At 50.7% G+C, this 17194-nt stretch overlaps 1 protein-coding gene across 1 annotated transcript; it reads left to right on the top strand.

Moving 5' to 3' along the window:
• The first annotated feature begins 2593 nt into the window (after positions 1 to 2593).
• On the top strand, positions 2594 to 10272 carry shha (sonic hedgehog signaling molecule a). The gene is made up of 3 exons (XM_056299621.1): positions 2594 to 2893; positions 6438 to 6699; positions 9194 to 10272. Exons 1-3 carry the CDS (start codon positions 2594 to 2596, stop codon positions 9907 to 9909), a joined length of 1278 nt encoding a protein of 425 aa, XP_056155596.1. The 3' UTR covers positions 9910 to 10272.
• Positions 10273 to 17194: the final 6922 nt, after the last annotated feature.

Raw genomic sequence — 17194 nt, 5'->3', positions numbered from 1 at the left:
TTCTGCTCTCTGAGGTTTTGATGCATTTGTGCAGCATGCCAGGCTTCATCTCAGTGCTGTGATACCTGAACCAAGACTGTGACCCCAGGCCTCGCCGAGCCCCCCGGTTGTCCTCCACCGCACCGCAGCTGCTGTCAGCGTGCTGTGGGAACAGGACGTGACTGCTGAGATTCTGCTGTCAAAGACATCTTGAGGGTTTTCTTGACGTTTGGCGAAGAACAGAGATTTCAGTGACCTCCGCAGTGCCGTGTCCTTACCAATGTTAAAACCCCAGGATGACTTTCAAGCGGAGGTATGGGTGGCATATTTTCATCTGTTTTACACTGCGGCGTGCCAATATGCTGACCATCTTTTGGCTGAGAGTGTTGCATTTGTGCCCTCGGTGAGCGGCGGGGTTGTCCTCCCACCTGGCCTGCTAGAGGTGTCGTTGGCCTGGCACAGACAAAGCCCAAGCTGGAGGTCAGCCAGCGTGGGTCTTTTAATGAGGACCAACCCTGTCACAACTGTGGTTAGCGGGCTGTGCTCATCTGTGTCGCTCTCACATGTTGACTAAGGCTGGTTGCCCCCACAACAAACTCCTTTACTGCAATACGTGCACTTTAAAGGGTGTTTCAACAGGTGCTTGTATCCTACGCGTGCACTACCTGCAGCATTGTCTATACTTGGCCTTTTAAAAGTTGTGTTGTATCCTAATGGCGATATAGGCTCTTTTGCAGCATTATGACACGAGTGGTTCGCCCCTATCTACCACTAACACGAGTATCTCCGATCCAATGAGACACAAACTATGGAAATTTCCCAGAAATGAAGGAATGTGACGAAATGATGCAGGCCAACGGGACTTCAGCAAATACACCCTCATCACTGTACTCTAACAACAGAGGCCTTAGGTGAGCGAAAGGGTGTTGAATACATGTGCCACCAGCGCAGGCAGAAGCTCCTGCAAAAACGGCCAAAGGACAGAGAGGATGCGGTGCAATTGCGTGCATACCACGCTGCCGCCGTGCGCCGTTGAATACAACGTTACCATGGCTTATAAAGTGGTCTGTTGGTGATTATCGATCCAGACAGGCATCAATACATCACACTAAACCGACGAGCCGCAAAAAAAAGTGAACCAAGGGGGTCCATGTGTCCGAAAAGGCCTGCGGAGACCGGGATCCTCATTCTGTCATCTTGCTCCCGGTTACCTTTCCATAATGCGCGTTTCCAGTTGGTAAACTTTGGTATACCAGGCAGTGTGGTCAGCATGTTTTTTTGTTTTAACCGTAATATACTGAATATAAGCGTGTCGTTGGGGAAAATACTGAGGAATAAACCAGCCCGAGGGATCCGCATCGGCGTCTCGGCGCACGAAAAGCGCGCGCTGCGCGCCTGGCACACGCGGGGTTTCAGAGGTGGTCTTAAGTTTCCCTTAACTTAGCCAGCGTCAGACGGCTCGAGCCGCACCGGCACGCAGAGCCGCGCCGGCGGGCAGAGATCGGCCGGGGTCTCGCGTCGATTGGCACTTTAAACTAGCGCGCGAGTCGGCTCCGGGGGGCAGTTTCCGCGCGCACGATCCTGCGGACCCGCAGCTAACGCCAGAGGAAACAACGTCAGAGGCAAACGGAGCGAAAATGAACTAACCTAAAAAAGAAAAAAGAAAAAGAAAAAAGGAAAAAGTTTTGGCATTTGTTCTGAGTACGTCCCCTCTTGTCTTTTTTCTCTCCCACCGACACCCTCGCGTCAAAATACCCTTACATGGGCACGCACGGGCGTTTAGATTACGCCACTGAGATTTAAATGATGTCTGAGAACGATCCAAACCAACCCGCCTCACTCACATCATCCCCACCAACTGCGCCTCGCTTCAGGTCTGCACGCACCGTGCAGTTACCGCGCTGTCTCGCCCTGCCTCCCCCCCCCCCCGAAACCGGGAAATATGAGACGGTAAAAGAAAAAAAGAAAGAAAGATATATGTAATTGATGTTTTCCCATGATGGCCCCTCCTCTCTAACATAACCCTCAGGTGGAAGCAATCTTTTAAGGTTGTGTGTGTGTGCGTGCTGGCGTGCGTGTGTGTGTGTCGCGCATGCATGCGCAAGTGTGTGTGTGTGTGTGTGTGGCGCGCGCGGGCGCGCGTGTCGCTGTCTTTTTTTTTTGTGTGGGATAACATCAGAAGGGTTTGTCTCGGCGAGCCAATCAAGTCCCTCCCCTGCTATAGATCGCTGCTATAATACATAGCAGTAAAAGCGGTCGCCTCACACAAGCGGCGGTAGCTCGAGCAGAGATCCTGTGGCTTAAATTCCCCCCACTTTCCCCACCACCCGCGGAACAGCGACCCTCCTTCCGATGCGCCCCGTTATCATTTCGCTGAGGCGTTCATTTCCGCACCTGCCGCGGCGGTGGTGATCCGGCGCTACGGCGAACTAGAGGAGGAGACAAGGACATTGTGGCAGCGGAGGAGCAGGAGCCGGGGGAGACACACGAGACAGGCAGATAGACAGACAGACAGACAGACAGACAGACAGACAGACAGACAGACAGACAGATAGATAGCTCGATAGACGCCGGCTGATAGGCAACGACCAAACTACACATCTGCAGGACAAAGATGCCACCCTTGACCAGAGTCGTTATAGCCAGTGTCATCTGCTTGTGCCTGGTGTCCTCGGGGATGGGCTGTGGACCGGGTAGGGGCTACGGCAGGAGAAAACACCCCAAGAAGCTGACACCTCTCGCCTACAAGCAGTTCATCCCTAACGTGGCGGAGAAGACCCTCGGGGCAAGCGGGCGCTACGAAGGCAAGATCACGCGTAACTCGGAGCGATTTAAAGAGCTGACTCCCAATTACAACACAGACATCATATTCAAGGATGAAGAGAACACCGGCGCCGACAGGCTGATGACCCAGGTAAGGGGAGGGGGGGGGGAGGAGAGATTGTAGCTACCTTCTTTTTTTCTTCTTTTTTTTTCTCCCCCCCAATGCCCACCTCCTATCTCCTATAACGCACCAGCACTGCGCACTGCAAGGTAAAAAAAAAAAAACCTCCTTGTCATGCCGCCTGCGCAGCACAAAGTGAAGTCAGTTTTGCCGGCGCTGAACTCCACAGCGAGCCGGTTAAAACTTCCGCGGCCATGCAGACGCTGCTGGCCGGGCCGCCTGGCACCGTCAGCATGGGCCATTCTGCACGGCTTCGCGTTCCGAGCGAATGCACGAGCCAAATCGGCGACGCGGTGTGCAAGGCGGCCAGGACACTCGGCCTTCATGGTTGTGGCAGTGTATATGAAATATTAATGTGGTCCTCTCCTCATATCTATATTTGTATCCGCGTGAAGCGCCCCCCCCCCCACCACCACCTCTGTTTTTTTTTGTTGTCGTTGTTTCAGACGTACATCACTGTGCATGCTGCACATGCTATTTATGGATGTTCCAGCTATTCGTATTGTCTGGGTAACGCTTATGTCCCACCTTGTTTATAGCCGCCTTGTCCCCCTATTCCACCCGGGGGGGAGGGGGGGGAGAGAAGGTGGTCGGAATCTGCACAGTTTCACACAGCCGGTCTTATACATGCACACAGCGGCTCACTCACACGTCCGCTCGCGCATAGGCTACATGTCGCGTGGTGTGCCATATAGCGTCAACGCGCTGACATGCGCTAAAGGATGTGCCGAAGACTATCTGGACTTCCCACATGGGTGGGACTCGGCCAATTAGTATCTTAAGCGGGGCGCACGGGCTGTGTCTCGGGTGCATGTGTTTGGGATTGCGGATGTATTCCGCCAGCGGCGTTTGTGTTTTGCAGCCGGCAGCTTACATATCCCACCCCCACCCCCCCACACCCCCTCCACGCGATGAATGCGCGGCGTGCATCTGCAGGCGAGAGCCGCCTGACTCCTGCGATACCTTCCGAGGCTGCAGAACGGTGCCATGGCTCCCTGGCACGATTTCCATAACACGCCGTGTTCGTGAATAATTGAAAAGGGTCTGGATGATATTGCTCCGAAATCCCACCTTCCGAGTCCAAGTCTGAAGTGGCGCATGGGCACGAGCGCCGATTAAATATTCACCCTGCGTGCAGTTTCACCATCCCTCTCGCAACGCTGGCCTCCTCCTCCTCTATATCACCGCTATAGGTCGGGAAAAAGAGAGAGCGATAGGGAGAGAGAGAGAGAGAGAGAGATTCAGAGACAAATGTCATCGCATCCTTCCCGCTGTCACGCTTCCCCCCGTTTTCAGCGTTTTAAAGGCGCCGGACGTCGCTGTGGCTTTCTGGTGCCTTCCACGGTGGCCGCCGTGCAGCATCCATGCATTATGAAAGAAAAGCCACACTATAGGAACACGCTACGCCTGTGAGGGCATATGCATACATGCAGGGGGGGGCGGGGGGCTTTTAGGCAGTCCATATTGGCCCGGGAGCATAATCTAAACTTATTACCTCTAGCCAGCCGGAAAGGAGGGCATATTAAATCAACACAGTTGATATCTTGACGATGTGTGTAGGCTGTGTGAAGACCGCTGGTCGTAATCGCGGGGCACTGCAAAGCCACCAAAGCGGGGCACGTAGGCTGCCTGCCTGCCTGCCTGCTGAAGGCACCACCGCGGCCACACTATTAGTGCGCTGAATGCAATAAGCGTTGTCACGTGGGGTATTATGCTGCGCATGGGGGTCCATGTGCTGTTCCACGGGGTTTTTACGCATGAACCCAAATGGGCTTTACGCATGCATCCGGCGGACACGCGGACCGGCGGACGGCACGCAGACTCGGAACTTGCCTCGCGCTGCACCTATGCCGATGCGACTGTAATGAGTCAGATGAGACGCACATTCCTGCGGGGATTTCTAAACACGCGTTACAAAAACAAAGCCTCACGAGGTGAAGTCTGGTCTAGTTTGTGATAACGGCGCTGCGCCCGCGGGCTGATCTCAATAAGCGGTTGCAGCGGAATGCCCGCCACCCGCCACCCGCTCCAGCTGTTCAGAAACGGCGCAGTTCGTGGCAACTTAGCGCGGGTGTTTAAAGAAGGGTGCAGCGGGTGGCACCGCGTCCCCGGTAGCGGAGGGGTCCGCTCGTTTCGTCGGAGTGTAGTCTGGCCCACAGCGCGAACGGGGCGGGATAGAGATGGGCCGGCGGGGTGTTTGCGCTGACAGGTACCCGATAAGTGTTTTCTCCAACCGATTCATTTGAGGGCAGATTAAGAGGGAGGGCTGCGCGCGAGGCTTGTTGAACAACCTCGGCTCGAGCACAAAGCGCCCGGCCCGCGGCGTCCCGCTGCGCTTCACGGTGGCTGCGCAGAATTTGGCTTGATTTGCGGCACACGACCTAATGAATTAATAACTAGTTTAAGCTTTACGCCTCTTGACTCCGGCAATCCCCCTCAGAATGTGCAGGGGAGGTTTTTTTTGGCTCCCCCCTTTTTTTTCCTTTTTTTTTTCCTTTTTTAATTCACCACATTCTACAAGTGCGAGGGTTCACGTGAAGCGGCTGTTCGGAGCAGTTTAAGGGCTGGTATGGCGGCCGTTATGTGAATCTGCATGACGAGTGTGCGTGTTTAAAGCAGTCACTATACCTCGCGTCCTCATCGGGGAGAGGGTCCTACGTGCAGAGACGCGCGCACGCACGCACGCACGCGCGTGAGTTGTGCCACGCAGAGAGGTCCGCTGCGCTCTTGGATATTTCACAAGTCCGTCAAAGCCGGTGGCCAAATGCACACACATCGACTTAAGAAGTCACGTCACGTCCCTGAGACTTTACAAGACAAGAATAATGAAACTTTCCCTCTCCGGCTGCGGTGAAAAGACTCTTTGTGATGTTTTATTTGACTTATTGGTTGAGTGTCGAGAATCGTTGTCTTGGAGAAGGCCAAACATCTTCAGCGGAGCGCTGACGTCGCTGCCCTGTGCCACTTCGATTACAACACGAACTGCGGCGGCTCCACCCCGCAGTGACCCTCTTCATATCACCTGCATATCAATAAGCTGCAACGGACCCCCCCCCCCACCACCACCCTCTTTCTTCACGGGCCACATCCCGCTCGCGAATTTATAACGTTATCAATTCATGCATGCTGTGCTGCTCATCATAACGTCTCAGCAGCTTTGGGAGAGAGGGGGGGTGGTGGTGGTGGTGGTGGAGGGGGGACATTGGTTGCACCTTCCTAGGACCAAAGATCCATATGTTTTAGGCCAGTGAAGCGAATGCAGTGCCTTATCAATATTTCATCACCAGCTTTCTTATTCCCCCCCCCCCTCCGCCGCGACTCTGCTCCTCACACAGTAAATAGCTCACCAGCTCGCCGGCTGATCTCAGATCAGAGGTTTGCACATTTGCACATTTGCACCAATTCGCCTCGACCTTAATCGTGCAAGAATGAGGCCATGTAATATCTGCTGGCTGTTGGTGTATAGGTGACTATAACTGATCCTTTTATGCCCCCCCCTCCCCTCCCCTTGTAGAGATGCAAGGACAAGCTCAACTCCCTCGCTATCTCCGTCATGAACCAGTGGCCGGGGGTGAAGCTGCGGGTCACGGAGGGCTGGGACGAGGACGGGCACCACTTCGAGGAGTCGCTCCACTACGAGGGCAGGGCCGTGGACATCACCACCTCGGACAGAGACAAGAAGAAATACGGCACCCTGTCCAGGCTGGCGGTGGAAGCCGGATTTGACTGGGTCTACTACGAATCCAAAGCCCACATCCACTGCTCCGTCAAAGCAGGTAGGGCGCACGAGACAAGGGGGGGGGGGGGAAAGAAGAGAGTCACTCTGTGAGGTCTTAATTGGGGGAGACCCTGAATGCACACGTGATGCTTGTCCACAAACCACCATAAAGCTATGCGTTATAATGCATATTTCTATCGAAGGTCGTAAAACCAGCTCGTGTGCATCCATCAACACAATAGACTACCATGCATGCGCCAAAGGGTTGTGACTCCTATATGTGTCATGGGGGGAGGGGGAGGGGGTGTCCAGCATCCTTCTGTTGTCTTTTTCTTTTATGAGAACAGGTCTGAGCTCAGATAAAAACCCAATCGCTATGTATGAAGTGACAGCCACTGACTCCAGTGACGCCACAGCAAACTCGTTCAGATGTCTTGTTGTCAGAAGTCCATCTGCCATAGTAGCTGGAAGATGCTCGGCCTGTTCGTCTTTTCTCTTTTTTCCCCCAAGTTGGAGAGCTCCCGTTAGACTGGAGCTGTGACCGACAACTAGAAATCCTCCCCTAGAAAACCGTCATATGCGGGCTCCCCTATCAGCAAACCCTCCGCACCCCTATCAAGCGACCCCCCCCCACTGCACGGCTCATTATAAAAGTAATAAACAACTCCCGATTCGCCATAGTAAGTAAACGAGCGGTCGGTCTGGAACGGTTACATTTGTGGGATAATTGATATCCCATTTACATTTTTCCAAGATCAAACCCTCCGATACGAGCCCTCGCCGAACATGTTTGGACACCCCGGCAGCTTGCGGTGCTGCGGGCGTCGGCCCACGCAGCTCCCTTCTCCGATCTTACATCGCCCCACACTGTCTCGTCGGGGGAACCACGGCGACCGCGTCGAGCAGCGCTTCTCGGCCGTGACCCGCAAACGCGACAGGAAGTGTCGCGCGCACCGGAATACGCGCCAAACCCCCGCTCTTGGGTTTCGGTCACGAGTTAGTTCCCCCCCCCCCCCCACACACACATTTCTCTGACAAACTGAAGTTAAAAAGAAAGAGAGAGAGAGAGAAATTAGGCTGTCAGTTCAATCTAACCAGGTATTTTTTGTGTGTGCGTGCCCCCAGTCCTCCTCATCGAAACAGCTTAACCTCAAACACCCGCATGTAGCCCGGCAGCGCAACCCGGTCTCCCCGATCCGCCTACAAATAACACACTACGCTTGGCGCGCTGCGCGCACGCCACAACCCAACTGCGCTTGCGCACGATCCGCCGATCGCGTTATTCGTACGCAGATTGGCGAGACCGGGTCCTCAACACAGGCCTCCGCTGGGCACTGGCTGGACTGGGGTGGGGGTGGGGGGTGGGGTGGGGGGGGACGACTTCTTCGTTGTTAAATGACAGAGCCTGTCAGGCTGCGCTGAGAGAGTCGGGAATCTGTCGGCATAAATCCCTTATTTATAATTCAACACACACTTTTTGAGATCACACGAGGCCCAGCCTATATAGCCTACGTGTCATTGGGGGTCATGCGACTTTACCAAAAGGATTTAGCGGAACAATGTTGAATTCGTTGGGGTAAATCTGGTTTTCAATTGTCACCTTATTTCATGCTCTGGAATCTTAAAAGAAGATTAAAAGCCCAAATTCTGGGCAGGACCCCCCCCTCCTCCTCCCCTCTCTCTCTCTCGCTCCTCTGCGCCCCCCCCTCCCCCCTTTTTTTCTGTGTGTTAGCGGACAGTGTGATCCTGGAGACTGGAATGTGAAGAGTCCTAACAAGGCCAAAATTATTGTCATCTGGACTGACAACAAAGCAGGGAGAGGTGGTAGAAAGAGGCACATTGATGTTGCACAACAGAGAGCATTTAAGAGTCTGGGCCCTCATTTAAATTCAAATCTACAACTCGAGAGGCTCGGAAAAGTGGCTCCACTGGGTAAATAGTAGTTGTGGCGCTCCCCCCACCCCAACCCACCCCACCCCACCACCCCTCCACCCCCCTCCTGAGAGTCGGCTATTTGTGTGAATTGTCACATAGAGGTTTCTGCACCTGAGTAAATATGGGAAGAGTAGCTGGGAAAGGCGGTAAGTGTTCTTTACCAAGAGTAGCTCGACCCACAAGCTGATTTAGAATAACAATGCCTGCTCTTTATTGGTTTTTTAATTAAGAATAGATGAGCCAAGTCTTTCAGTTTTCCCGTCTCGGACAACATGGACGGGCCAATACGCATTTGGCACCGAGCAGCGAAGAGGCGTCATTATGCAAAACGCATATGGGCCCACCATGATGTGGAGACAAGACAAGGGGGGGATAATAATAATAATAATAATAACACTAATAATAATAATGTAAACTACTAATAAGACCCGTTAGCTAGCGGGTCTGACCCTTTAGCCGAGCGGTTAGTGATGTCGTCTTGTGGTGCAGTACACCTCGTATCGAATCCCGCACCGGGCAAGAAAATAACCGGTTACACTAATAATGATAATAATAATGATAATGATAACACAAACACCCATTCACTCGACTAACAACACCATCTTGTATCTCAACAGAAAACTCCGTGGCGGCGAAATCGGGCGGATGCTTCCCGGGCTCCGCTTCCGTCACCCTGCAAGACGGCAGCAAGAAGCAAGTTCAAAACCTCCGGCTGGGCGACAAAGTCCTGGCCGCCGACGACGCGGGAAACCCCATTTACACCGACTTCATCATGTTCCTCGACCGGGAGCCGGCGGCGAGGCGGCTCTTCTACGTGATCGAGACCGAGGGCGGGCAGAAGATCACGCTGACCGCCGCGCACCTCCTGTTCGTCGGGCACAACGCGACGGGCGACCTCCGCGCCATGACGCCCGCCTTCGCCAGCCGAGTCACGCCCGGCCAGAGGGTGCTGGTCCTCGACCAGGCGCGAAACCGGCTCACCCCCGTCGCCGTGACACGGATTTACACGCGGGAGCACGAGGGCTCCTACGCGCCCGTGACCGCCCAAGGAACCATCCTGGTGGATCAGGTGCTGGCGTCGTGTTACGCGGTCGTCGAAGACCACCAGCTGGCGCACTGGGCCCTGGCACCTGTCAGACTCAACCACTGGCTGTCCTCGTTGCTTTTCCCGGGGCGGCAGCAGCAGCAGCCCCAGCAGCAGCAGCCCCAGGCCGGTGCCGCGCCGCAGAAGGACGGGGTGCATTGGTACTCCAAGATTTTATATCAATTAGGAACATGGCTCCTGGACAGCCACTCGATCCATCCACTCGGAATGTCGATGTACCCCAGTTGAAACCTCCACCCAACGGGAGCAGCAAACGAGACTAATGTAGGACAATGAACCCCATACAGTAGATTAAAAAAAAGAAAAACACAAAAAAAACACAAAAAACAAAACAAAAAAGAAAGCAAGAAAGAAAAAAAAAGAGAGAGAAAAGACAAAGGCCCCCCAGCGGAGTTGGGATATTTATTTCAGTGACTTTTACATGATGTGTCCCTTTCAAGCAAACAAAGAATGAATGAATGAATGGAGCCTTAAAAAGTTTTCTTTGAATAATTTATTCTCATGCGAACTCGCCGGTCTCACACGGACGGATTTCGGACTCGGTGTGAGCCGCAAATTGTGCATAATCTATTTTTGTACGTGTCTCGAGCAAAAAGCGCAGGAGAAAGGAGAGAGAGAGAGGGGAGAGAGGGAGGGGAGGGAGAGAGAGAGACAGAGACAGAGAGAGAGAGACAGAGAGAGAGGAGCTAACTTTTATACAGGCTGTCATGTTCTGTGTGTGACTGACTTGACTGACTTGACATGACTTGACTGACTGTTATATTTTGGGGAGAGCAAAACTTCGCGGGGTTCCATAAATTATATTTTTATACACAGAATTGTAAATTAGATTTTGACAGATCGTTACCGAATCACATTTCGTTATTTGAAATAGTGTAAGATACGAGAATATATTTTAATTTAAATACAGTAGGTTGGGAAAAGTGTTGGAAAACCTTGTTACTGCTTTGTCCATTGAGAATCCCATGATGTTGGTTTTAAAAGTTGTCGGAGTGGGACAGATATTCTGCCCCATGTCTACATCCTCTGCCTTTGTTGTGTTCCTCTTTCCTGTGTGTGTGTGTGCGTGCGTGTGCGTGCGTGTGTGTGCGTGTGTATGTGCGCGTGTTTTTCCTCAGAAAATATGAAATGCACAGTTTGACAATTCAGTAACAGTAAAAGTAGTACAGAAACCATTTTTGTTGAATAAATTAATAAGTAACTCATGTAAATTTACTAAAATGTATTTTTCTTTTCATATTTTGTAATAGGGAAATAGTTTTCTAGAAATTACATGCAGCGGATGCACAGTTTCGATAGCATATATATATATGTATATATATGTATATATATATATATATACATATATATATATGTATAGACAGACCATACCAGTTAACTTTCATAACAGGGCGATGTGTCAAAAAAATGTCTAGAGTTTATTATTTATATGTTTATTATAAAACGAGATAAAGAAAATATTCAAACCTGCAGTTGTTACATGTCTTTGTCTCAATTAGCTGCATGGGTAGGTAGCCCAAACCACCAAACAGGTAGCCAACATCTGATAAACAGCATAAGACGTCCTCAAAGCGTCTGGGCTCCTTATTTAGTCAGCTCGCAAAGCATTGTGGGTAGGCCTACATCAGCCATCACTTATATTTAAAGGCATTACACCTATAATAATAATAATGATAATAATAATAATAATAATAATAATAATAACACTTCGGCTCACAAATAATAATAATAATAATAATATATGAATAATATACCATCTAGAATTATAAGAAATTACCACTGACAATTGTTCTTTTATCTGTGAGAGGAATTTAACCGGCGGACGTCGGTAGCGTTTCGTCCCGGTTTTTCGTGGCTTTGCGAGGACGAAACGGGGAATTCTTTGCTTCCGGTTGCCTCGTGCGTGCTTGTGAAATGTTGAGGCCTCGTGTCGAATTTAACGAGGTTGGTCTTTGCGCAAATAAGCCTCTGGACAAAAAACAACCCGCGGACAATTTAAACAGAACTGTGTTTGTTAGCCCTAAATCTCTCCCCCTCTCCCCCCCCTCTCCCCCTCTCTCCCCCTCTCTCTCTCATTGCTCCATCAAAAAACAACGCGAACACTCAACGCAGCTGCCGCAGAGGGAAACTGTCAAAACTCTTCACCGACTTGAGGGACTCGGCGCAGATCTGGGCCCACGTGGAAGCGGACGTGGTGCCCAACACGAGGCGTTTCCAACGGCAAGGCGGACTCTGGACCGCCGGTGGAAACGAAACGCGTTTTATTTAATTGCGCAGTTTGGTTCACATCCGCCTCTAAATGCGCGTGGTTAAGGCGCTCGCGAAGCCGTCTCACAAATGACAGCGCGGGCCTTCAAACTAAATCCGCTCTCGAGCCGGAACTCTTGGCAGCTCCTTATGTTGTACAAGGGCGACGCCGTGTGGTCAAACGTAGCAACTGCTGCTTTACTGCGCAGGGGGGGTTTGGGGGTTGGGGGGGATTAATTAGCCCAATAAAAGCGGTCACGTAATGGCTTGGTTTAACACCAATACCGATTCAAAACACGCAGATAAAGGCGCAGTAGAGGCCGCGTGGGCAGTGAATCAGCTTAACTGCGAGGTTATCAACGTGACTTCATTAGGCTATAATGAACCAGCATAATGGGAGCTCCCGGGGGGACGTAAAACTGCGGCGTAAAGAGGACGTTTCCCTCGTGGAGCTGCGCGAGTCAAATTAACCGCAGAGGGTGGAGAGGAGAATGCAAACGAAACTGCGGGATCTCGTGAGTGTTAATTTGCAGACACCCTAACCCAATTTTTGCCGAAAGAGAGAAAAGGTCGGTTGAACCTGACTTTTCTTTTCTTTTTTCTTTTTCTGAACTTTGTTGCAACACGAATCGGAATTCCACCTCCCTCTCCTGAGACGCCTGCATTGTGTTGTGTTGTTGATATTGTGAGGTGGAAACCCGGGAGGGACAAAGCGCCCCGGCTCTCTGACAGATACAAAAGCGGCCGAGCAGGGAGCATTCCTCAGAGCAGGTAAATACAACCTGCCCCTAATCCCTCCGGGGGCCCTCGCGTCGGCTGGAGCTGCGGGGGGTGGGGGTGGGTGGGGGACGGCTTCGACAAATGTTGACATCTGCAAACATGAACGGTCTGACATGCTGTGGGGGGCGGGGGGGGGCAGTTTCCAAGCGAATCCTGCAAAGTGGCACTTCTCCCCTCCCGAAAGTGAACTGCTATTCCTCTGTAGCAACAAACTAGAGGTCGACTCCAATTAAAACAAGGAAACACGGCGTCCAAGAGTGTCGCAAGATAAGACGCACGACTCGTCGAGTGACTGACGCGACCGAAATGATAACGGGATCGTTGTCGAATAGGTGGAATCCGCGATCGATCTCCCCCCCCCCCCCCGTTAATAAATGATTACTCTAATAAACAACTACTTCATCAACCTGTACCACGCGGTAAGGTTACGTAGCTATCACATCTTCCACACGACCGGAGACGCTCCAAATCTCTGCTCGCCCGCCGCTGCTAAAACGTTTTGGCAGGTGTAACACCAAAATCTGCGACCGTCGAAAATTGTGACCACATGGTTGTTCCGAACGCACGACGAAACGCCACCTCATGGTCGTCGCTCGACGTCGCTGCTAAAAGACGACCACCCTCCCCGGATCGTTACCGTAATTCTACCCGCACCAAACTAAATCTGAAGGCGGGAGGGGCTGGGATATGCGTCTGAGTCCACCGACAAACTCGCTTGGGCCGTTCCCGGTTTATTGCGTTGGTTCACCATGGTAACCATTTTCGACGGTCGCATATTTCGATGTAACACCGGCTCGCCGCTAGCTAAACGGGCGACGCGGCGAATACGTCCACCGGCCGGGGGGGGGTGGGGGGACGCCGATGCGGCGCTGTGTCCGTTGGATCAACAGTCAACAGCGTCACCGTAGGAAGAGTTGCAGCGGAGTTTGCAACACGTCTGACCAGGAGTGGGAACGTCTGACCGCTGACCCGAAGGGGCCCGGGCGACAATGGCTGCTGCACTTGTGTCTGTAGTCCGACAGGTCCACTTCCATCCGCCTCCCGCGTCGAAATACGTCACAGCGCGGGAAAACGGGACGATTTCCGCTTTAATTTGGTCACCGGGAGTCCGTCTCGTTTTAAAGGCACGTTTGTGAGCTGAGCAGCCAGTTAGTCGACATATTGTAACCGGTTATTTTCTTGCCCGTTAGCTAGGGACTAACGTGTCTTATATATGACCCGTTAGCCCCTAGCTAACGAGTCTGAGCCTTTAGCCGAGCGGTTAGCGATGTCGCCTTGTGGCGCAGTTCACCCCGTATCGAATCCCGCACCGGGCAAGAAAATAACCGACCACCTTGGTGGCAGCGGTGGGATCCGGAAGTGTGCAGATCTTCAGAAGTCTCTTCGGAGCGCGGGAATAACAAGCGCGAGGGCGCACTTCCGGGGAGGGTGACGACTGTAAACTACTAATAAGACACGTTAGCCCCTAGCTAACGGGTCTGACCCTTTAGCCGAGCGGTTAGTGATGTCGCCTTGTGGCGCTGTACACCTCGTATCGAATCCCGCACCGGGCAAGAAAATAACCGATTACAGTAGTTTACAATATCGTGACCGGAAGTTGAACATTAGTGCAAACAAATGCTCTCGCACCAGTTTAATTGAGCCAATTCGCTTAGCCTCGTTAAAGCCGGCTCGCGCGAGACACGTTTAGCTAGCAAACAAGTCTGAGAACCAAGCCGAAACCCCAAAAACGCCTCAAAACTTTTATCAGGTTGATTTGTAGGCTATCAAATTCATTTTAAGGCACCAAGTCACTAAAAATGAGACACTGGTATTTATTTTGTAAACACTAGTCGCCGTTGTAAAGTCAATAGTTGCTAAATATTAGATATTAATTCTATCAAAATAAGCACTAGCCACTAATTTGATTATAGTCACTAGCACCTAATTTTAAACGCACTAGTCACTATTCTAATGTAGCCGGTTATTTTCTTGCCCGGTGCGGGATTCGATACGGGTGTACTGCACCACAAGGCGACGTCACTAACCGCTCGGCTAAAGTGTCGGACTCGTTAGCCGGGGACTAACGTGCCTTATTAGTAGTTTACACTAATTTAGTTTTTAACAACTTAATTTCACAGTAGCAACTAGTGTTTAAAAAAACAAGTACTATATTTAATTTTTAGTGACTAGTGCCTAAATGGCCCATAGTCTGCCAGCTAAATGCAGCCCACCATAAAGAAGATGGCTGAGGTGACCGAAACTAGTCACTTAAAATAAAACACTAGTATTATTATTATTATTATTTTTAGATATTAGTCGCTATTCTGGCCATCACTTGTTGCTATTGTAAAGGTACTAGTACTAAAATTGGGCACTAGGTCCAAAAATAAATTTTTATTTGTCTCTAAGACAATTCTACTAGTAGTTAGTCACTTGTAACTATTAATGGTAGGTGGTATTCCAGTAATTACTTGTGAATTGAACACAGAACAGACTAAAGTCAAGTCAATTTTATTTGTATAGCCCAATATCACAAAAAAAAAATCAAATGTAAAAAAACAAAACAAAAAACTACACATCAAGTGCGTCGGGGGGGGGGGCCTTTGGTCTGTTCTGTGTTCACTCAGGCCCTGTAATGGACTGGCGGCCTGTCCAGGGTGTCTCCCCGCCTGCTGCCCAGTGACTGCTGGGAAAGGCTCCAGCATCCCTGCGACCCTGAGAGCAGGATAAGCAGTTTGGATAATGGATGGACTGGATGGACCAGTGAATTGCTTTTGAGTAAGGCCAAGTTTTTCAAACGTGACAAGTTGCTATTCAATCTAACACTCAACTTTTTCATTTTGACTAGTCAAATCTGAAATTTTGATATTAGCATCTAACTTGTGACTAGTCATATTAATTCACTAGTGTTAAAAATGTACTACGTGTCAAGTAAAAACATACGCTTAATGAGCACTTTATTAGGAACACCTGTATAACTACTTATTCGTGCAATTATCTAATCAGCAAATTATGCGGCAGCAGTGCAATGCATAAAATCGTGCTGACATGGGTCAGGAGCTTCTGTTAATGTTCACATCAACCATCAGAATGGGCAAAAAAATGTGATGTGTGATTTCAACTGTGGCATGACTGTTGGTGCCAGACAGGCTGGTTTGAGCATTTCTGTAGCTGCTGATCTCCTGGGATTTTCACACACAACAGTTTACTCAGAATGGTGTGGGGGAAGAAAAAAAAACCCAGCGCGAGCCAGTTCTGCAGACGGAAAGGCCTTGTTGATGACAGAGGTCAACGGAGAATGGTCAGACTGGTTTGAGCTGACAGAAAGGCGATGGTAACCACTCTGTACAACTGTGGTGAGCAGAAAAGCACCTCAGAATGCACAACACGTCGAACCTTGAGGCGGATGGGTTGCATCAGCAGACCACGTCAGGTTCCCCCTCTGTCAGCCAAGAACGGAAAGCTGAGGCTGCAGTGGGCACAGGTTCACCAAAAACTGGACAGTTGAAGACTGGAAAAATTTAGCCTGGCCTGATGAATCTCGATTTCTGCTGAGGCACACAGATCGTAGGGTCAGAATTTGGCGCCAACAGCATGAAACCATAAACCCAACCTGCACGGTGTCAACAGTCCAGGCTGGTGGCAGTGGTGTAATTGTATGGGGAATATTTTCTTGGTACACTTTGGGCCCGTTAATACCAATCAATCATCGCTTAAATGCCACGGCCTATTCGGGTATTGTGCATCCCTTCTTGGCCACAATTAACCCATCTTCTAATGGCTACTTCTAGCATGATAACGCACCATGTCACAAAGCAAAAGTTGTCTCAAACTGGTTTCACAAGCATGACAATGAGTTCAGTGTTCCTCAGTGGCCTTCCCAGTCACAGGGTCTGAATCCAATGGGACACCTTTGGGATGTGGTAGAACAGGAAATTTGCAGCATGAATGTGCAGCTGACAAATCTGCAGAAAGTGCACGATGCAATCATGTCAACATGGACCAGAAACATAAAAGGAGCGTTTCCAACATCTTGTGGAATCCATGCTACAAACAGCTGAGGCTGTTCTGAAAGTAAAGGGAGGCCCTACCCACTATTAATATAGTGTTCCTAATGAAGTCCTCCGTGGGTGTATGTTGTCTGTATTTAGAATAGAACCTCGATGTTATTAAAAAGCTACTTGTCAACACGGAATAACTAGTAACAATGTAATTGTGACAAGTGCAAATCACAATTGCAACTAGTCACTGATGAATAATTACTACTAGTAGAGGTGGATCAGCATCCCTCCCAATTGTATCCGGCCAATTACCCCACTCTTCCGAGCCACCCCGGTCGCTGCTCCACCCCCTTCTGCAGATCCGGGCAGGGCTGCAGACTACCACATGCCTCCTCCCATACATGTGGAGTCACCAGCCGCTTCTTTTCACCTGACAGTGAGGAGTTTCGCCAGGGGGACGTAGCGTGTGGGAGGATCATGCTATTCCCCTCAGTTCCCTCTCC

The sequence above is a fragment of the Lampris incognitus genome, chromosome 19 (assembly GCF_029633865.1).
Source record: "Lampris incognitus isolate fLamInc1 chromosome 19, fLamInc1.hap2, whole genome shotgun sequence".
In the NCBI taxonomy this organism is placed as follows: domain Eukaryota; kingdom Metazoa; phylum Chordata; class Actinopteri; order Lampriformes; family Lampridae; genus Lampris; species Lampris incognitus.
Note: the sequence above shows the minus strand (reverse complement) of the source record. Positions and strands in the feature narration are given on the sequence as shown.